The sequence below is a fragment of the Cyprinus carpio genome, chromosome B10, assembly GCF_018340385.1.
Source record: "Cyprinus carpio isolate SPL01 chromosome B10, ASM1834038v1, whole genome shotgun sequence".
Classification (NCBI taxonomy): domain Eukaryota; kingdom Metazoa; phylum Chordata; class Actinopteri; order Cypriniformes; family Cyprinidae; genus Cyprinus; species Cyprinus carpio.
The window spans coordinates 5388090-5410728 of record NC_056606.1 but is presented as its reverse complement, the minus strand read 5'-3'; the positions used below and the strand labels follow the sequence as shown (position 1 = coordinate 5410728).

Below are 22639 nucleotides of genomic sequence, written 5' to 3'. Positions count from 1 at the left end.
TAGGATTCTTTGAAGAGTGAAAAGAACAGTATTTGTTTGAAACAAATGTTTTTTTAACATTATAAATTTACTGCCATCATAAATCAATTTAATGCTTCAGTACTGAATAAAAGTATTAATTTCTCACAAACAAAACAAAACACCAAAATCTCACAGCACAAACATTTGAATAGCTGTATAATAAATAGAATTGATTAATTTGGCATTAGCATTTCCTAGGTTGTTGCACACTTAAACACAATTAAATATATTTTGGATGTAAACCGGGAGGCTTGAGACTGAAGTAAATAACAGTGTCAAGGTCCATAAAAGTATGAAAGACATCATCAGAATAGTCCATCTACTATCAGTGATTCAACCGTAACGTTAGGAAGCGACGACAATACTTTTTGTACACGAAGAAAACTAAAATAATGACTTTATTAACAGTCTCCTCTGTGTCTCTCCATATCACCATATGCTGCGTATGCTCTGCTGCGTATGTATCATCCGCGCCACTAAATACGCGTTGATTTGAGAAAACAGCGCATCCTTGTGGCGCGGATGATACAGCAGAGCATACACAGCATACGGTGATATGGAGAGACACAGAGGAGACTGATGACAAAGTAATTGTTGAATAAAGTCGTTATTTTTCTTTTTTTCGCTTACAAAAAGTGTGCTCATCGCTTCATAACGTTACGGTGGCAGATGGAGTATTCTGACGATGACTTTATGGACCTTGACACTGTTATTTATTTGGCAGTCTATGGGACAGTCACAAGCCTCCCGGTTTTCATCCAAAATATCTTAAATTGTGTTCAGGACACAAACGAAGGTTTTACAGGTTTTGAATGACATGGGGGTAAGTGATTAATGACAAAATTTTCATTTTGGGGTGGAGTATCCCTTTAAACGGTTGCTCTTTTGGCCAAGTCAAAATTATATTAACATTAATTTATATTCATGTCTTTTTAATATTCTGGTCTCCTTATACTACTAAGGTCTGTTGTTCGGTTTAAGTTCATGGTGTTTTTAATATGGTTTAAAAAAAAAAAGTAGATCAACCAAATGATCCAGACAGACTGAAATTAAAGCTCCAGAAATACCAATTTAACACATAAAAAAATAAAAATACTTACATTGTCATCTGGGCGGAAGGGATTTCCACGTCCACCCACTCCTCCTGATATACTGAAACCCAGCTCTGGATTCTTCTCAATCTTCACATGGAGCTGAAGACAGACACACGTGTCACACTACCCACAATGCTTCAGTTACACATCAGTCAACATGAAGTGGCTACTGAGGTGCCAAAATATACATCTACCTTAGTTAACATTATGCAAATCTAGGTGATTTTTAATGACAGATCTCTAAAACAATTTATTTGAAATGAAACCAGGAACGAGTATTAAAGCAAACAGGGTTCATTTTGGTTTCATGTTAACATGATGGTGCACCTCCTGCTGTGGGACCCGTGGAGGGCCCGGGGGCTGCTGGGACACTTTGAGCATCAGATAGTCGATGAGCTGCTCTCGTGAGGGGTGGCGGACCATCTGTGGCTGACCGCAGCTCATGGGAGATCTCACAGGAGGACACATCTGGCCATTCATCAAAGGCACCTGACGGAGAAATGCACACCAACACCATCAAGACATGCACATAGTATTTCTGCTCATTTCATAACTCCAGTGTCAACCAATGACTATCTGTCTCCTCAAAGATAAAACAACTCCCAGGTTTTGGGACAGGCCTGTGGACTAAACAGAGGCTACTTTGAGAGAAAAGCCAAAGGATGGTCTTTTGTCCTTTGTAAGCATTTCACTACAAGTGTCCTGCTACGATGTGATGCATTTTCCAGACACCAGGGGGCAGAAAGTTCCCAGTAAACATCTGACCAGAAGAACCTAATTAGATCTTTATTTCAAACCAATAAACCTAACTAAAACTTTATTTCTAATTAATCCACCACACAAAAATGCACAAATAAAAAAGGTCTGAAAGTCATACACCAAGTACAAACAGCACACAACAAAACTAAATATCACAAAACTGCACAAATAAAATTTTACCAAGGTCAGTAAATTCACAACATCATAAACAAAATCAAGAGGATCAAGATTTTGTTCTTATTACAGGTGCAGAGAGACAAAGAGACAGATAATATGCAAGAAAATATAAATTAAAAAAAATACAAAGTTATTTAAAAAGAAAGTATAAAGTATAAATATTTATAGCCAGTTAAATTACAATTGCAATTACAAGATTTATAAACTAATTTTGTCCCTCTTTCATGTGTTTATAGCAGTCAGTTTAATATGCTAGAAAGCTCAGCTATCACTGGAACAGTCTGAGGATTCTTTAAAGCAGTGCTTGTTAATTAGAGCAAACTAATCAATGCTAGAATCAGGCTTCCCCACTGGGTCAGCATCTCAATCCGGTTCATTAGCACATCAAACACTATATTCCACTAACAACCTGGTATAAGATGTGTTCTTAATGATTTCATTAAGAGTTTAAATGTTATTTGTAAACATAATTGTGTGTCTATGTAGCAACACGCTTAAAAACATCTGAATGTCAGCGCATTCGATAAACCAAGTAACACTTGATACAATTCCACATTTTCGAATACAAAAAGCACTTACTTTTCTCAGTGTGTCAATATGGTAGCCCTGTTGTCCGTGAGGACTGAAGACATCGTCCTGCAGGGAAACAGCACAAAATGTCTCAACAAGCTAAGGAAAAAACTACAACATAATTAAAAAATACAACTTGACCATTATGGGTTGTATTTTGAGTACTTCTAACTACAGTGGACGACTACAGCATTAAAACATAAAACTTACAGATTAATGTTCCAGTTCTATGTCATTTCAACCAACAGGAAGATTTACTTTCAGTTCTCTAATCAGCTATTATGTTTACTGAGCCAATATTACAAAAATGTAGTCATATTTCATGAAATATTTGCATACAATTTTCCATAACAGATTTCATGAGCCCTTCAGCTAAAAGCGCAGATTGTGCTTTCAAGCACACAAACGGAATGAAAGAGTGTTTCCAGGACTTTAGTGAATATGGTTTAGTGGTTAGGAATGTTCTTAATCTCCTATTACTTAGACAACCCAAAGAAACAGAGCAATTGTGCAAACCGGCCGACACTGGATATAAACTGAGAAGGGTGCATTTGGGGTGGGGCTCTTGAGCTCCATAAGGGCCATTCTGTTCAATGCTTGCTGCTTAGAGACCATTTGTTGGCTATTCAAGAGAACTGTATGAAAAAGAGCAGCTTGGACATTCTGCTAAACATCTCATTTTGTATTTCATGACAATAGAAGTTAGTTGTACGGGTTTGGAACAGCATAAGAATTACAAATCAGACGCCTCTCTTATCTGACCCATTTGTTTTCAGGTCAAGGTTTGTTTTGTTTGAGTAACATGTATTGTTTGTGTGCCTCCATGAACAGGGTGGGGAAACACCCAACATATTCAGCTTGTACAGATACTGTTAAGTAACAAATGCATCTCAGTTTGCTGGGAATACACAGATTAAACAGCAAGCAGAGAGGATGACCCTTAGGGACTTGAGAGAGACTCCACTGTGCCTCTGGGAGTTTGGGGAGGTGAGGTCTCAGTGGGGCGATACTCACGCTGGGCCCATGAGCTCCGATCTGCCATCCGTCTAGAGCGCTAAAGGCCAGAGAGCTCTGACTGCCATTGAGAGTGGCCAAAGACCGAGAGAGAGCGCTCTGAACACATGACGACATGCACACAAACACACATGCGTTTAATGATGACATATGTGAGCATGCAGTAACCATTAGTAAACTTTGAAACATGCAAGGGTTAGAGGAGGTTAATGTGTTAATGTCAACATAAAAACATGCAGAAAAATACTGTGTAAAGAGCATTTTTATGAGGAGAGAAAATAAATGATACCATATACATAGAGTTAATGCTGGAGCGTGTTATTTCAGAGGTGAGGTCCAGAAACTAGATTGTGAGTGCCCATGCAAAACTTAGTTCCTGCCACTATGATGCCAAGAGGTTGTGAGTGGTTGCTCTATGTGTGCTAAGGTGGTCTAACCCTGTGACCGAATATGCCTGTTTTTCTACTATATATTAGGCAAAAACAATTTGTCAAAAAAGAAATATGTTCCGAATTCACAGTATTTATATAACAGTAGGCAAAAAGTACCAAGATGACCTATTACGTACAGAGTTTTTTTTTTTTACAGTCATGAAGTTCATTCCTTATCAACTATAGTACGTACTCTGACAGCATGTGATTTTGGCTGCACCTTGAGAGCTTTTTAGCACCCTACTATGTTGCTGCTTGCTAGCCCAAATTAAAAAAGCCCATCCTCAAAACACAATGGGGTAGCCAAACACCCTGCTCCAACACATCTGTCTGTTTTTAAGTAATCCTGAACACCTTGATTAGTTGGTTCAGATGTGTCTGATTAAGGCTGAAGCTAAACTCTACTGCTGCACTGTAACATTCTGAACCCTAGATTTGGTTTGGGAGTCTTCGTCAATGTGAATCTAATCCAGGAGAGTCCAATCCTGCTCCTGGAGGGCCACTGTCCTGCAGAGTTTAGCTCCAACACACCTGCCCGGACATTTTTAGCACTTCAAAGGACCTTGATAAAATGGATTAGGCGTGTTTAATCAAGACAGTGGCCTCCAGGAACAGGTTTGGACAACCCTGGTCTAAATTATATAATCCCACTAGACCACAGGTCTCCAAACTCGGTCCTGGAGGGCCGGTGTCCTGCAGAGTTTAGCTCCAACTCTAATGAAACAACTCTGCTAAACTCTGCAGGACACCGGCCCTCCAGGACCGAGTTTGGAGACCCCTGCACTAAACCAGTAATGGGCAACTTTGGTCTGGCACAGTTTAGCTCTATCCCAAATAAAACATACCTGCCTATACATTTTCAAGCAATCCTGAAGACATGGGATGGATTTTTCAGGTGTATATGATTAGGCATGAAGCTAAATTCTACAGGACAGTGGTCCTTCAGGACCTGAAGGACTTTGCAAGTTCAATCGATTTCATAAGTGGAAGCACACTTTTCCTCAACAAGCTGGATACTTGGAAGTATCATTCATGTCTAGTGCAGATAGTACAGGACGAAGTTTAATACTCAGAGTTATGGATTTGAACAAACCCCTAACTCCAGGGGCCTGTTATTTAAAAGTAATCTGATCAGATTTTGGCCATCGGATTGGATCAAATCATGAAAATGGGTGGTTCAGAAGAAAGAAAAAAGGATTCTGAATTCAGATTAGATCATAAAATCCAATTTTGGTTTTGATCTGGATTAAATCCTCAGTTGTCTGTTGTCATTTTGACATTTGTCAAAATGTCTTAGTAAGATTGGGATACTTTTGATCCAAAAAATTGGATTAATCGGATCCTAGCAGAAGGGTGGATTTCGGGAACAAATATGTAATAAAAGTTTAAAACTGGTCCAAAAAATACAACATTTATAAGATGTAATATATCCCCAAATAGCTGTCAATATAAAACAAAAATACTATATTGAATTGAAAGATTTTTTTATTGTCAATAATCATTTCCTTTCAATCACCACATACTTCAGAAGTAGTTACTCGTGTAAACGCAATGCAAAAGTAGAATGCAAAACAGTGGCACCAGTGATTTTTTTTCCATCACCATGTCCTTTTATGGGCTCCATAGTGCACTAGTAATCCAGATTTGGAAATCTGAAAAGTGTTTATCTGGATCAGTGTGATTCAATCCAATTTTGCTTCGAAAAACCGGCAAAAAAGTAGGATGGGTTACCTGATCCTGGATAGCAAAACATGGGATTTCAAATTCAAATCATTCTGATCCAGATTAAACTTTTTGAATAACTGGCCCCAGCTATGCTGGTCTTTGCATAAACTATTTGTAAGAATGGCCATACCTTCTCCATCTTCTTGGCTTCGATGTGTCTCATGACCTGATCCCTCCAGTCTGCTGGAACCCTGCCCCCTCCGCTGACTGGCCCATCCAGCAACGAGTGCTCTGACTTCACCCTCATGCTGGGTCTCTTGCTGGGGCTGCCGTGCTGGTAGTTGAAGTCGCTGACGGACATGGTCCTCTCCGGAAGCTCGTGAGGTGGGGGCCGGGCACTCTGTGGCCGGGGAGCGTTGGGTCCGTCCATGCTGTACGTGCGGGCGGACAAGGGTCTGTGGAGAGCCTGGCTCATCTGCAGAGGCCCACGGCCTGCTGCATGAATGTCCCGGTAGGTCATGTACTCTCCTTCCACTCCTGGCATGCGACGTGGGTCCGGCATGCACATGGGGCTGCCAGAGGATCCGCTACCTTGTCTCTGCAAGGTGCCACGCTGGCCAACAGATGGCAGCATCCTTTCCTTGGCCCACATGTCTGGGGTCTTGGGCGGGCCACGTTGTTGGGGCTGGGGATATGGGGGGGCGTTGTTGCGGTTGGAGTAGTTGGTGTTGGCGAGGGAGTGCTGCGGTGGCAGGTAGGGCTGCTCGGGAGGTACGGGGGTACGTTGGCTCCACAAGTTGTCTTTGGGCACAGTGCTACTGGCGTACTGGACGTTGTACTGCGGAGGGGGGCCAGTGGGGTAGCGGGCACTGCTAATCGGAGGTTTGGAGCTGGACAAGAGGTCAGAAGATGATGCAGAGGAGCCAGGGTAGATCTGCAATGGCTGGTCGTTTAGCAAAGAGGCGGATTTGGAGCGGACGATGCTCTGGCCTTGAGCGCCGCTTATAGACGTTCTGGTTGCACAAGCCACTTCATAAGGGGGGCTTTCTCCCTCAATGGAGTATAGCTTCATTCCTCCAGCGTCCATGTTGGCAATGCTCTGAGATTTCACTACTGGGGCCGGTGGACATTTCTTCTCTGGTGAGAGTTCCTCTGTGCTATGAGAAAGACTCATGTCGCTTAAAGCCGTTACACCTGTGGAGACGGTCCTCGTCGACTCGTACCGCAAGGGAACTTGATCCATTCGTCCATTAAAATTCTCCCCAGACTGGGTTTTCTGAATCCGATTGCCATTCTCAAGGTTCTCGAGTGACAGCATGGCATTGTTGTTGCTTGACATGGACTCCTTGGCTGAGGGACTTTTGGTCCTTTCCAGGTCCTCATATGACACCATGTTGTCAGGTGGGAATTTGGCCACGTTCATATTGATCTGATCCCACGTGCTGTACTGTTCTGCCACGCCGTTGTTTATGCCCTTTTCAATGAGGGCAAGCCTCTCCTCCATAGAGAGACTGTAGTCGGCCATTTGGTCTGACTTGCTTTCATAGCTCTGCTGGTTCTTCAGGAACGTCTGTAGGGACGTCTCAGAGCCATTACAGTTCTGGAGTTGAGGGGTCATCTGCTTCAGCTGGTTTAGGTTTTCATCCTCTTGTCTGAGTTTGAGGGAATCAAATCAAGTAAGAGAAAGACTGTCAGACATTAATTTTGTCAGCCATTTTTAATTTAGTCTTAGTCTTTTAAACTATTTTTAGTCCTGTGTCAAATATATCTTTTAGTTATTATCATATGTAGTCAACCTTGTCCTGTTTTTTGTTAAGTCACATTTTGGTTGACTAGGGCCTGGTTTCACAGACAGAGCTAAGACTAAGCCAGGACTAGGCAATAGTTACTTTAGGACATTTAAGTCATTTTTATTAATGTGCCTAAGAAAAAACATTACTGGTTTGCATTTTGAGACAAAACAGAGACACTGATATATTTTAAGATCAGTGCAAGATTCTTTTAGTTAAAACAGCTCAGACTTACACTTTAGTCTGGGACTAGGCTTAAGCCTTGTCTGTGATACTGGGGGTAAATGTCTGAGAACTTTAGTCTAGGTTTAGTCAATGAAAACTTTGATGAATGAAATTTCACATTTTGATCATGCTGTATAATGGTTAAACTCCAAAAAAAAGTTTTTTTTAAAAATTATTATTGCAATGATTGTTGTCATTTTGAGAAATTTATTTTTAAATGTCAGGTATTGCACTTTGACCAATAAGCACAAACCAACAGAATGTGAACTCATTCACATGGTTTATTTTACCTTATCTAGTGTACTGATTTATTATAGGTTATTTATTATAAAAAAAAATATATCAAAGACTTAGATATTATAGGCTATTTAATATATAAATTAATATCAAAGACTTGCTTAGGCACTCTCTCTGTCTACATTATGAAATCTGGTAAAAACAAAAAGTATTATATACCTAATAGTAATGTTTCTCTGTTAAAACAACAGTGGTTGAGTAAGTGCATTTATTCAGCACCATAATCTCAAACAAAATAGTCAGACAGAGCACAGACTGGATGAATGACACTTTCATTTAAGCCGAACATCTCACATGGAGAGTACTAAACTCCAGCTTGTTTGTCTGTGTTTTCAGATCATTGTCGGCACTTCCCCAATGAAGAGCGAGTGCGTGTGCATGGTAGCCAGATTGCAAAAATTCAGCAAAACACTGGGCAGAAAATGTGTCCTTTTAACAGAGAAGCTCTAATTTGGGGATTTGAACTCTTGACATCTGGCAACCGCACACATGAAAACTTGCATAATAGAGGCATGTACAGCAGTCCGCAATAATATTTCTCCTTTTTTTCGATGAATATAGAGATTTTTGTATAGTTTTTATTTTTAAAGGACATTTTAGTCTTATTTTATTCTCAATGATTTTGCATATGTTAATATAGTCACAGTTATCGTTTATTGAGCTTCTTGTTGTCTCATCATAGTCTAGTTTTAGTTAAGGGGAAAAAGCTCATCAACGAATATTTTCATCATAGTGTTCGTTAACGAAAATAACACTAGACTTTTGCGACTATTTGGTGATGTGAGTCCTTTTATAGAAGCCGCTGCATTGGATTTTAGTTCTTTTCCATAGAGAAACATTCAGTTAAACACTGCTGTTCATTACATTTACATTTATGCATTTAGCAGAGGCTTTTATCCAAAGCGACTTGCAGTGCATTCAGGCTAACATTTTTTACCTAACATGTGCTCCCTGGGACTCGAACCCACAGCCTTTAGCGCTGCTAATGCAATGCTCTACCACTGAGCCACAGGAACACTACATTACTACATTTTTGTGTTCGTACCCGTTCTTGGGGAGCAGAGGCATCTTTGACTCTCTCTCTGGGGTGCAGAGGGAGTTGTCCTGACTGCTGTCTGTGGTCAAGGACACTGAATCAGACATGCGTGATGGTGAAGAGCAGTTGCTGTTGTTCTGGTTACTGTTGGCCACCGTCTCATCCAGCAAAGAGTCGGCATCCTTCCCATCATCTACATCACCAGACAGGAAAAACAGCACTTGCATTTGTCTGTTAATTTCTACTACTTCTCTAGTTCTATTACACACCCTATTTTGAGAAACATTTGAGTTACAATTATCCACGTTAATGAGAGAATTATTAATTGATATTAAGCAAAGTGAGAGAGTAAGGCATGCATCACTTTACCTTTTTTGTCCTTGCTGAGGGCCACTACTTTGGGCTGGTTAATGGAAATTTCAATGAGTGGAGGTCTCATCTCAGCTATCTTCATTTCCCCCTCTTCAGATGACAGCTCCTCTGAGTCCTGACCACACAACCACACCACATCAAAAGCTTAAATTTAATTTATACTTCAATTTTTCTCCAGCTCCTATAGCGGTAAACTGAACTCATTTTCATATTCATTTGTTTAAATTATGTACCCAATGATGATATAGCATGTCATTAAATCTCATATAATAAAATACGAGCAAATGTGTCCTGACAAGAACTTCACATCCACTAACAGTACGAGAATAATATGTGACAGTGGCTAATTTAATTTATTGCATCCAATTTTAAAGCCCAGAGTCTGAATGTTTTTTTTTATTTTTTATATAGTATACTGTGACAAATGATTGTAATCCAATGGCTACAGTACAAGTGAAGACTTAACTCAGTATTCTTCTGAAGCTATATGTTAAATTTTGCTTAGTTTTTCACACTATTTGTCATTTTTGGTGTCACATTCACCCTCTTATAGGTTTGAAACTACACTAGAATGAGTCAATTATTTGTAATTAATTTGATTCAAAAACCATATTCACAGCATTTAATATTGACACTCTGATGCCGTACCTCAAGCGTATCATCATGGTTCATCATACTTCTCATGTTGTCGGAGGTCTTGAGAGGGATCCTTTCAATGCTGTGGTTGTCTAATGAATCTATTGGCTCGTAATTTTGATGACTGTTCATCGTTGCTTTAGGCACCATTTCAACAGCTCTGCCATTAGTGCAGGGACTTTCAATCACCTGACACACAGAAAATTCAGGGTTATTCCAAAATCTGTGCCAGGATTCACTTCTTTACACGATCAACAGATCAATATCATAATTATGCAAAAATCCAACCTTCACGCCAACATCCTGCACGCCGATGTGGTTCCTCTCGCTGGCCCTGGTCTCTTTTCCTGCCTCGTCCCCGGACTCGTCCTCTTTGAGTCTGTGAGCCACGGACTGAGCCGTTTTCACCATGTTCTTCAGTTCATCAGGATACGGTGTGGGGTAACGCTTCAGATTGCCCTCCTGTAAATACAAAGACACAGTTGATTTACTAAAGAAATTCAAAAGAGAGAACTTCATAGGACCTGTAATTAATGATAAACCTGATTTATTATTACATTTATATTCATATTATATATAAACAGTGTTTTTTTTTTTTACATGAAACATAAGGTATTTTAACTAATTGATTTAAAATTCCAAATTCTCTTCCAAAATTCTAAAATAAGACACTGAATTCATGAATAATATGGATATGAATATTATAAATGTGAATGAATGAATAGACAGACAAATAAATAAATAATAAAAATACAGGTCAGTTTTTAGAGAGGTTCGCTGAACCCCTGGCCAAACACTGATACGGTTTCATTTCAAAAGGTGTTGGCGAGCTTTTTACTACACCCACAACGAGGAGGCTGCTCTTGAAGGGCCAGACAGGGCCACACTGGTGCTCTGAGAGCCGATAGTGATGCTCTGTCAGACAGCTTGGGAGCCTGCATGTGTTCCTGGCACAGCAGACAAGCCAGACAGCCATATTGAGTCATCAGGGGTGCAAGACAGGACGCGAGAGGGAGGGAACGAGATACCGAGTATGTACTATCAACGAGATGCGCGGTGGAAAGAAGAAATAAGGGCCCCTGAGACAGTGAAGGCTTCCATTTCCCTTTCTGACAGGAGTCATGTCAGGGTTAGAGTTTTAATGAGATTTCCACTGCAATGCAGTGAAGCGCAGGCTATGACACGCTGACAAACCAGGTGAGGCTGTTCCACTGAAAGAGCTTTACCTTAAGCTGCCAAGGAATCGAGAAATAATTTCCCCCCAAAAATGACAATTCTGTCATCATTTACTCACACATGTCGCTTCAGACCTGTAAGAATGACTTCCTTCTGTGGAGCACGATGAGAAATTCTGAACTGTGCCGGTCACTCTTTGTCATACAGTTATAATGAATGTAGAGTGAAGCTTTTAAAAAGCACCACAGGACTATCATAAATGTGGTCCATGTGACAAGTGCATCACATTTCTCAAGTCTTTTGAAAGGCATACAAAGCTTTATGTGATAAATGCAGAAATTTATAGGGATGTCCCTTATGATGATCAGGTTTTTTGTGCCCCTGATCCGAGTCATTGAATATCCCGATCTGATACTTTCATATTCCTAGGTTTGTATGGTATAATTGAAGTACATTAAAGTTATTAAAATGAATCCAATGTACACAGAGTTGTACAGAGAGTAAAAGTAATATATATGTGCGTGTGTGTGTGTAATATATATATATATAATATCATAAGATACACTCTCTATGCACACACTATATATGACTTTGGTAGAAGTAAACATGTTACAGTGTTAACGATTGTAAACAGACTGTGTCTTCACAATTATGGATATGGGACTGCTGATATAAACTTCTTGTATTTTATGTGCAATAAGCAGAATAACTGTAACATATGGTTAGAGAGCATGAAGCTTGCAGTGTCAGAACACCAGTCTTTCAGTCAAATCCAAAGCAGGACGCAACCTAAATTCATAAATATATGAATATATATTCAAATAATATGAATTAGCTTTTATTTTTATACTACCAGTTTACATTTGAATTTAAATTACGTTTTAGTAATTTTATTATGCGCTTTTGTCAGTTTTATAAGTGACTTATTCACTAGCATTTTTAAATATTTATGTATAATTATTTTTTTGAAATATATTTTAGAATTTATATATGTAATTTAACTTTCATTTTCATTAGAATTTCTTCAACTTAATTTCAGTTAGTTGCAACTGAATTTTCAATATTTATAATTTTCATGTAAGCTTTTCATGTAATATTTATATTTTATTTTATTGTTTCAATTTCTAATAGTTTTTTGTTTTGGCATCCATTGTGAAGCTTCACAGCTTCGAAGCTCATTAATAATAACTGCATGAAAAAGAGCGGCCAGCAGAGTCACGAAATGTCTCCTTTTGTGTTCCACAGAACAATGAAAGTCATACAGATTTAAAATTACATGAGGCTGAGTAAATAATCACAGAAATGTTCTATAGTGTCTAATTTGCTGTATGTCATTTGCAATGAAAGAAACATAGGACAGAACAAGGACAGAACAAAACAACACAGGGTGAGATGGGTGAGATGACGGTGCAGGACATGCACAAAGGGAAAGAGAAAATCGAGAGTGCACCCTGGACAGAAGCGGACGGTGGGAACTGACCCGCGGGGGTGTTTCTCTCTCATCCTTGTCCTCGTCACACTCGAACGCCACTTGCGCCCGCTGCTTGCGCTGCTCCTCCCACAGAGACGGGTTAAAGCTCTCGCTGTCAGAGTTGGGCAAATCTGAGAGAGATAGAAGCCAGGAAACCATTACCAAACAATAAAAACAACAGCACTGCCATCGCTGGATGATGGGCTCAAGGACCTCAGAGCAAATACTCAGAACAATCAAATCATAAAAACACCAATGAATCATATCTATCAAATCATTAAAACACTAATGCATTGTCTCTCAACTTTTTGGATTAACAAACAGCAAAATCCTGAATTAAACTGCATGTTTTTGCTGCAGCCTGAGCTCAGTTCTTATTTGTGTTGTGTGCCCATTCAGCCAGACTTCTGGGTTCAGGAGAGCTCTTTGTCATGTAGGCGCGCAGACTTCAGACCATTTCTAAAGCTCAATCATGCTAACAAACTTGAAGCGGACTCCAGAGAGCCGCGGCTCCAGTGCGTTTGCCTTCTGAAGAGTTTAGAGTGGGGTTGCTAGGAAACAGGTAAAGACTTATTAATCTCTTCCCCCTCTGGAATCCAGCGAGCCGAGCCGCCCATGTGTGATCTGCACAGCGAAACTCCCAGCAACACTGCAGACTCGAGTCTCACAGAGAGAAAACAGTGACACGAGCAAGCTCTGGCTGCAGGGAGATATTTGACACTGTTAGGATTTTAAAAGAAGTTTGAATGTCTATAAAACGATATATTTTACACAGAGGTGCACTGATTTTAGTGATGCACCAATATATTGGCTGGCTCGATTAACTGGTCAGTATTTAGCCATTTTGGGATTATTAGGTTAGCTGACTACTGATGTTGGATTTAAATAGTCAAAACTAACTTAAAATTTAAATGATAAATTGAAAATTCTACTTTAAAAACATTTTAAATTTGTGTCAGTGCTTACCATTGCTGTAACAATTTACAAGGTCCAATTAGTTAACATTAGTTAATGCATTAACTAACAACGAGCCATGTGTTTATTACAGCATTTATTAATCTTTGTTAATGTTAGTTAATAAAAATTACAACTCTTCATTTTTAGTTAATGCTAGGTCATGTCCATTAAATAATATTGACAAATGCAACTTTTGATTAGCATTAGATTAATAAATGATTTAGAAGTATTTTTCATTGTTAGTTCATGTTATCTAATATAGTTTTAACTAAAGTTAACAAATGAAACCTTATTTTAAAGTGTTACCACAATTGCAAAATGTATCCAATTTTTTTTTTTACAGCAGCGAAATGCTACATTCACTTGCAAAAAAAGCACCACAACCTTTTTGATTGGTTTTAAATTGATTTCACAGCTTCATGCTCTAAAAAATAAATAAATTAATAATTAAAATTAATATTAAATAATTATTTAATAAAATTCAACCAGAACATCTTATTTGCTATAATTAAATGTCAATAACAATAGTAGTAGCAATTATAATAAACAAATTTTATTATGCAATCTAAATATTTATTGTGTCAATAAGCAAAAATAAATATTAAAAAAAAAAATCACTGACTGCAATATCTGTTTTATATTGAATATATAAAATACATTTAAAAATTTGGGGTCAGTAAGATTTATTTTTTTCATTAGAATAATTTCTGAAGGATCATGTGACACTGAAGACTGGAGTAATGATGCTGAAAAATCAACTAAATTACATTTTAGTAAATTTAGTTAATTTAAATACTAATAATAATCTCTCTAATAATCTATCTCTTGACTTAACGCAAGTATATCTTGACTTAATTCCAACAAAAGGCCTATATTCACACAGGGAAGCTGTAGTGACAGGAGGATGTGACAGCTGCAGGTTCTGCGTGACTAGATACTCACAGTCCTCAGTTCTGGTCTGCTGAGGGAACATGTAGTTGGTGAGTACAGTCTTGTGCGTCTCCGGATCCTCCTCTTTCTGCAGGGGAATGAGGGGCTTCGACTGGAGGAAGACAAAAATAAATAAAAATAAAACACAGGATCAGGGATGATGCTTAGAGTATGACATTTCCCATCTCACACACACAGCATGAGGACTCTGCCAGTTTAGAAAACTCTCATTACAGATTCAGGCCATGCGGCTCTGGCTTTAAACTCATCTCACCTTTAATCAAATGCAGCTTTACAAAACCACACATTACAATCAATAAAGAACAGCGTGCCACCTTCATCTCGCAGTGCAATCTACATCAGCTGTCGATATTCCAGCTGAGAAACCCTTGCAGAGCGGTTGCTTCACAGAGGACTTTGCCAGTCCCTTACCATATGCCTCATGCTGATTAGATGCGCCAGTGTTTTATTATTTCACAGCGGCGCTGTTCTCATGCATTCAGTTGAATTAGCTTCAGTTATTGCTTCCTTGAGAGCAAATATCACAACGATGCAGATTTGACCACAATCTGGCCAAGCGCTTCTGAGCATTAAAGCCATACAGGTTTGTAATGAAAAGAGAATGAGGAATTTTTTTAGGGTGAACTATTCCTTTAATTATCATCATATCTTAAGATTAACTCTGTGCTGAACCTCAGAGGTGGGCTGACAGCGCGTGTGGGAGTGGAGGTGATTGTTATATTCAATAAGCATTAGTCACAGGCTTGATGGCTACTTGCGACAATCACTCAGGCTTTCAATTACAGATCACCCACACACACACACACACACACTCACACTCACACACACACTCTCTCTCTCTGAGCTCTGCTGATGGGAACATCTAATCACTCTGCCAACAGCACAGACCCCGCTAAAGGACAAGCTTTCCAAGTGTACGTCTGGGAAGTGACTGTTTATGAGATTATTGTGATGCTGTGAAATATGTAAATTTACAACACAGACTTCTGAAATGCTGATCAAATATTTATTTATACACACACGACTAAAATAAAACTGACTTCTGTCCCAAGCAATCAATTTCTTTCATAGCTGCTAGTTTCAAGTCTTACAGCACTTTCAACACTTTTTTCCTCACGTTTTGATTAATGAATTTCTTTTCCAGTTGTTATTGATTACTAGAAAAGCATTTATTAGAAATCAGTTTATAAATTACTTAATATATTAACTGAAAAAGAGATATTTCTGAGCAATCCTTTTAACTCAAAGGCCTCCGCTGTACAACAGAATATATAAAAAGTCTTTTAACATTCATATAAGCTGAGATATAAACTGCAATTATGACAAAAATATCACAAATAATTCTTTATTTATCTATTTATTTATTTTTTAATTAACAAAGTAGGTGCATTAATATATTATGTTAATAATATTAATATTGAAATACTCGTTTTGTGATTCCAAAGCATTTCAGTTAGATCTCATTTTTAATGCCATTTTACATTTCAATTAGAGCTAAATTATTTTATTTAATATTTTAATTATTTAAAATTATTTGAATAGTTATATTATTTTAATAATAATGCATTCATTTCATTATTAATTCCAAGTAATTCTGCTGAGTATTATATTATTAGCTATTAATTGTTAGTAAGGTAGCTGTAACATTTAGGTATGGGGTAGAAATTAAGGGATCTAAAATATAATCATGCAGAATAAGACATTATTATGTGCTTCATAAGTACTTCAAACAGCCAATATGCTAGTAATATGCATGGTAATAAGCTACTAGTTAATACTGAGAATTGATCCCTAAACTTAAGTGTTACCTATATTATATTATATTATATTATATTATATTATACCATAAATTAATATATAAAAAATTAAAAAAAAGTATGTCAAAAAATATTATTATATATTATATTATATTATATTAGAAAATTCCACAACTTTGTTAGATTTTACCAATTTCAAATGACTTGTTCACACCTTTAAATAACTATTTTACATTTCCAGCTTGTAGATGAGCGTGGGAACCCTGTTCAACATCATATAACATCCATTTATTTAATTATTTAGAAAATAGCCAAGTAGTTGTGTAATAAGCAATATAATTTCCATTCAGTTGGTCATTAGGGAAACTAAAAAAATAAAAAATCCCCTTCAGAGTCAAAAATCAAGCCTCTGATCACTCTGCCGGTGTTTATTTCACACTAATGACTGTATGTTATGCCTTGTGTATCTGAACCTTGCCCACCTGGTTTTCAGACAGCCACATTGCGGTCATCTGGTTGAGTTTAGTGAAGCTGTACGGAAGATTCTTCAGCCTGCGCAGAAAGAGCACAGAGCAGAAACATGATTACTGTACGACGCATAAGAAATACGTGAAGATGATAATATGTTGAAATAAAATAAAACTGGACATGATCCAATAAAAGAACAGTAAACTGAGAAAGAGCCTGGTATAATGTGTATCAAGGCTGCTAAATACAGCACAGAGAGCAGAAAATAGAGCTATATTTTCCAGTCTGTTGAATCACAGCCAAATGCGTCTAAGTGGTTCTCTCAGAAAAAATGACAAAGTAATGGCTCTCACAGCCACCAGCTGCGCGACCAGGTTGGAAACGTTTGTCAGAGAAAGATTTCGTAAATGAAGAGATCGTATCCTTGGGGCAAAACGATGTACTATATTTATTTAAGAATATGACTTGAAAAAGGTCATTTTGGATGAAATTTCTATCATTAAATAGTAAAAGGTGATTAGCAGGTGATGTTTTAGAATACACTGCAGGCTATTGTGTGTATGATGTGATGTTTGGGGCAAAGGGACGTACTTGTTGTCGCTGAGATTGATGACCTTGAGTTTCTGCATGTCTCCCATCTCCTCCGGCAGAGTCTCCAGCTTGTTTGAGTGCAGGAAGAGAACGGTGACGTTCTTCAAACTGCCCATCTGTCAGATGCACAAGCATACAGATGAAGGGTCAACGGAGATGCACAGATGCAGATCGATTCGGTCAAGACTGAACCATTTTGTAGGAGTCGTTTCGACAGCAGCACTGGGATTTTTTTTTTTTTTTTTTTTCAGCTTGTTTATTTCAATGAACCAATTCAATATCTAATGAAATGTGAATTTTACATGACTTTTAATAGCAAAATAAACACATCTCCATTAATAACTGTTTTGAACCTTGCATCATTATGATTCCAGCATAAGTTTTACTTGCAAGGTTCTTGTAAAGTTGCAAAGTTCTTGCAAAAATCTGTTAAGAACAATTTGTTTTGTCAATTAGACCGACAAAAACAAATCAGAAAGCTACTGCAATAAATTGCACAGGTGCCACAGTAATGACTATGTGATTTCTATTCAAATCAAACTTAAATCCCATCCTGCACTATTCGCCACACAATATTCTGTTTTACTTAGAAATACAAGATATTATGGAGGTTAAATGCCATTTGATGTGGTCCTAAATACGTCGTGCCAGGACCGGACTGACCTCTGGAGGCATCTGTGTGAGCAGGTTGTGGTCTGCAGCAAACGTCCGCAGGGTCACACACTGGCCGATGGTGGACGGCAGCGCCTCGATCTCATTGAAGCTGCAGTCCAGCTCATCCAGAGTCGTGAGTCTACAGAAAAAAGACATGCAAGTGAAATGCGAAGCTGTTAAAAATTATTCAAACTCAACAGCTCCCTACTGATGCAATATAAAAACGCGTTATATAAGAAACTGTGTGTTGTCTTTAACACACCAAGGCACATCAAACTCTAAAGGCCTCTATTCAGAAGGTTCTGCGATCAGCGACCTCGATTCTTTGTTTATTAACAGTCTGACGTCAAACATTGTGTTTTTCTAGTATGACTAACATGCAGGTGTGCTGAATTAATCATAAAACCAATGAAAAGACCGAGGCTGAATAAGCGGTTTTTGAATCTGATTTTCATTTCTGGGAAACAAACGCTTGTGCAACTGTTTATAAAGTTTTGCAAACACTGCAAGGAGTAACTAACTAAAAGTGTTGGATGGCATTAAACCAGTGGATCTCAATCCTGTTTCTGAAGTAGCCCTGAAAACTTAGCGAGAGGCTAAGATTCATGGTGAAGGCAATTTAACCAGCTGTCTGTGTTCACTACAGTTCACTTTTTCTGTCCTACACCAAAAAAACAAAACAATTTTTATCACCAATATAAATTGTTGACAGAGTTAACACTTTTTTTATGCCAACACGTGGCATGATAATATTTACATCCAACTGATTATGACTTGATGACGTTAATCAATCACGTTATGCGTCATATTTCAGAGATTAGTTATTATTGTGGTTTTGTGAATTTAATGCCAGTTTCAGAATCTAAATGATACAAAAAGCTCATGTAAAATCAAATCATTTATAACTCATAACATAAAACTTCCCCAGTACAAAAACCAAAAAGAAAAAAAACAAAAAAAGAACAAAAAACATGAAAATAACAGAATACTAAGCAAACAAAAACAAAATACAAACAAAAACAAGAATCAAACAAAAAAAGAACAAAACTAAAACAAAAACATGAAACAAACAAAAACATGAATCAAACAAAAAAAGAACAAAAATACAAAAAAAAGAAGAACAAGAAACAACAGGCAAAAAAAAAATAAAAAAAAATGGGGAGGCCTGCTTCCAAAAGACACACAAACACACAAAAATTAATATATATTTACTAGTTATACAGTCGTTACACAGTGGAATAACGCAGTCATATCAGCACGATGGGAAAAGACATTGGTACTAATGAAAAATTAATCATGCTTAATCAGTGTGCTTTACAATCCAGGCTAGGATTAAAACAGAATCCTCGCAATCACATATCCATAATCCCTCTGGGCAGATTGTCTTAACCCCGGACTAGGAAACCTAATCTGACATAAGGGATAACCGGCATGTTTGGAAACAAGCTCCAAGTAAGAGGTGGCGAGAATCAGGTACAATGGTTGGCTTCTTTTTTTGATGGATAACACAGTCTGTTTCTCTCTTTCACACAAAGCAAAGCAATCCCTCTCGGTGAGCCCATATGGATGTGCACTTCCCTCATTCACAGACCCGTTACAAAGCCTTCTGTCTGTATCATGAAGTAGCTTCTGGGTCTGCTTATTCACAGAGTACACGCTCAAACTAATTTTTGCTCAGGTTCTCATTTAAAGCTACTTTATTATTTTCTTGAGTATTTAATATAATATCACATTAGCAAGATAATTATTTCTTAGGGATGCATCATGAGTTTTGAGAGGTAACTTGTGACACTCAGTCCTATTTGACTACGCTTTCAGCTCTCATGTACCGCTTGCAGCTCACTTTGACACATTTTACAATATTTAAATCATTTCTGCAGGTTTTCCACCACAATCAGCACAGAAAATGTGAAAAAGTATGCAAATTTGGTGTCAACATACTCGTGGGTTAAAGAGAACTGGGTCGTGGTTTAAGCGCAGTTCTGTTGCTGTTTAAAATGGTGCTCACTCACCCTCCGATCGTGTCAGGCAGGTACATGAGCTGGTTATCATCCACCACCATAATAGTCATCATTCTCATAAAACATCTGGGGGAGACAGAGAGAGAGAGAGAGAGAGAGAGAGAGATATAGAGAGAGAGACATAGAGAGAGAGATATAGAAAGAGAGAGAGAGAGTTTGTATTGCAATTGGCAATTTATACATGCAGACAGAAACTGGCCGTTCCATATCCACTTCAATCTAGACAATGAGACCATCAATCTCGCACATCCTGAAGAATTTATTAGAAACTGATTCACAGACGAAACACTCGCATATTCAGCACTTTCCACAGATAGGGTGCAAAAGTTCCCCTAAACTTTTCCTCTCTCAATATATGGTCAGTGAAAAGGGACGCTTAACAAAAAATATTGACTGTCCAGCTTAGGAGGCCAAGTATTGTAATTAACTATTAGTTTCTATTTCATATGAATTTTGCAACCCTGTCACCAAAATGTTGGATCTCTTATCAGGTTTAAAACCTTTATTGGTACGACAATGCAATTTTCTAGCCATACACATTAAATAAACATTACTGAACAGATAACTTTGCTAAATCATTATATATTATGTACTTATATATTTATATAATTTTAATTAATTTTATTTTATTTTATTTAAAAACCACACTAGTATGGGTAACAAGGTTGAAAATTTGAAATAATTCATAACCAATTGTTGGTTTGAAGTCGGATGTAGACTGACTCCCATAAATTAAAGAAACATTTTATTAAGTTATATGAATATGAATATACATTTTTCTTTAAATTATAGGGTTGAAATGTTGAGCTTAACAAATGCAGTCAGCACTGCAATGAATGAGATTATTTCCGGCAATACCGTAGAAAAGTTCCAAATTTCCACTTCTTGGGTGCCATACTTTTATTTGTTTACATATTTAGTTTTTTATTTCTTCATCTATTTTGGTGAAAATATGCAGTAACAGGTTTGAATACAAAATTATACAAATGTTATGTCTTTGGTAATTAAAATGAGCTGAATAACAACAATTCATTAAAACTGTTTTGGCCATGATGAAATTTACACAATTACACATACAATATCAAAATGATGATGTTTAATGATGTTAATTATTCAATACAGTCAAGACGGTCAAAACCAAAGGTGAAGCAGGTCAGATCCTCCATATTAGAGGAATAGTTCACCCAAAATGTAAAATTATGTCATCATTTAGTCACCCTCATATCGTTCCTTTCTTATGTTGAACACAAAAGAGGATGTTTTGAAAAATGCTGGCAATCAAACAGTTGATGGTCCCCCATTGACTTCTATAGTATTTCTTTCTCTACTATGGAAGTCAGTTGGGACCAATATCTGTTTGGTTCTTCAAAATATTTTCCTTTGTGTTTCAGAGTGAGCAAATTTTAATTTTGGGGTGAAGAATTCCTTTAAAGATGGTGGTCAGATTAAAGATGCTTGGTATTTAAAACTAGCTACTTCTCATGCAAAGTTTGGTCTGTGGTAGATAAAAGCTAAATCGAACTCAAAAAGCGTCAAAAATATCATAAGACACCAAAGTGCATTGGGTTCATGGAAAGCTTTGGCAATGAAAGGCACCTCTGTGGCCCTTTCTCTGAGCTCGAAACTGGATTTCATCAAGTGCTGAGCTGGGAGGTATTATTTCACAGCAAGCCTCAAGGGCGGTGTGACTTGGCCACTTCAACATGCCTGCTCATTAGTGGCTGTCCGACTGGGTCATTCATTAGGTAATGAGATTGTATTACTGCTCTACCCATAATCCTCGTACTCGTTTTACACATCTAACCTGTTGATTTGTTACAAAGCAGATTAGAGTTGAGGCTGTTAGTAGGGCATGCAGGACAAACCAGAAGACATCTGATCGCTTTTAACGAATACTAATCATTAAGCTCATCTATGCATTTTGGTGTGTGTTTTACCTATAGACCCTGGCAGCTGCGTCAGAGTGTTGTTGGACAGCAATAGATCCTGCAGGTTTTCACAGCCAGAAATCTGCTCATCAACCATCTCCAAATTGTTTTTGGACACGTCCAGGTAGCGGAGCTGCTTCAGTGTCCCGATCATCTGCACACACAAGACTCTCCATTACTCAGTTTCTGAGAGAAGTTTGTGTAATTGAGCAAAAGTGAGAGACCATCACCATTCAGTCTGGCAAAAATTCATTGATTTTAAAACTCAATTTTAGTCAAATATGGTGGGTGAAGTCAAGAGACGATTGCTTGTTGGCAGCACTCTGACATATTGGTTTTTAAAGGCTAGATGCTTCCTGTGAAGGGAAAAAAAATGCACGGAAGCATTGGAGAAGCAGAAACGGGTGAATGAGGGATGTGGTTAAAAAATTGGTCAAAATAGATGAGTGTAGCCGAGCGTGAACTGACTCAATCAATTTCTCATGCTTGAGGGCAGACTGTGGGCTTGTCCTGTTCTCAAACACACTCCATCCTTCTGTAGCTCCTTTCCAAGAACAGACTGAGAGCACTCAGAAATC

The 22639-nt window shown here is 37.9% G+C and overlaps 1 protein-coding gene across 2 annotated transcripts in view; it reads right to left on the bottom strand.

The window, feature by feature from the left end:
• Nucleotides 1-22639, bottom strand: part of erbin (erbb2 interacting protein) — a 78552-nt gene that overhangs the window by 3057 nt on the left and 52856 nt on the right. Inside the window, exons 9-25 of one of the 2 annotated variants that reach the window (XM_042732196.1) lie at nt 22071-22215; nt 21831-21840; nt 20125-20187; nt 18122-18251; nt 17459-17574; nt 16882-16951; nt 14634-14733; nt 12714-12865; nt 10376-10549; nt 10100-10276; nt 9449-9566; nt 9089-9272; nt 5922-7383; nt 3636-3734; nt 2631-2687; nt 1443-1604; nt 1122-1214 (exon numbers count right to left, since the gene is read on the bottom strand). In XM_042732196.1, the coding sequence (XP_042588130.1) occupies nt 1122-1214; nt 1443-1604; nt 2631-2687; nt 3636-3734; nt 5922-7383; nt 9089-9272; nt 9449-9566; nt 10100-10276; nt 10376-10549; nt 12714-12865; nt 14634-14733; nt 16882-16951; nt 17459-17574; nt 18122-18251; nt 20125-20187; nt 21831-21840; nt 22071-22215 (3312 nt within the window). Of the gene's footprint in view, nt 1-1121; nt 1215-1442; nt 1605-2630; nt 2688-3635; nt 3735-5921; nt 7384-9088; nt 9273-9448; nt 9567-10099; nt 10277-10375; nt 10550-12713; nt 12866-14633; nt 14734-16881; nt 16952-17458; nt 17575-18121; nt 18252-20124; nt 20188-21516; nt 22216-22639 lie in introns of those variants that run through there. The other variant, XM_042732195.1, reaches the window with a different exon arrangement.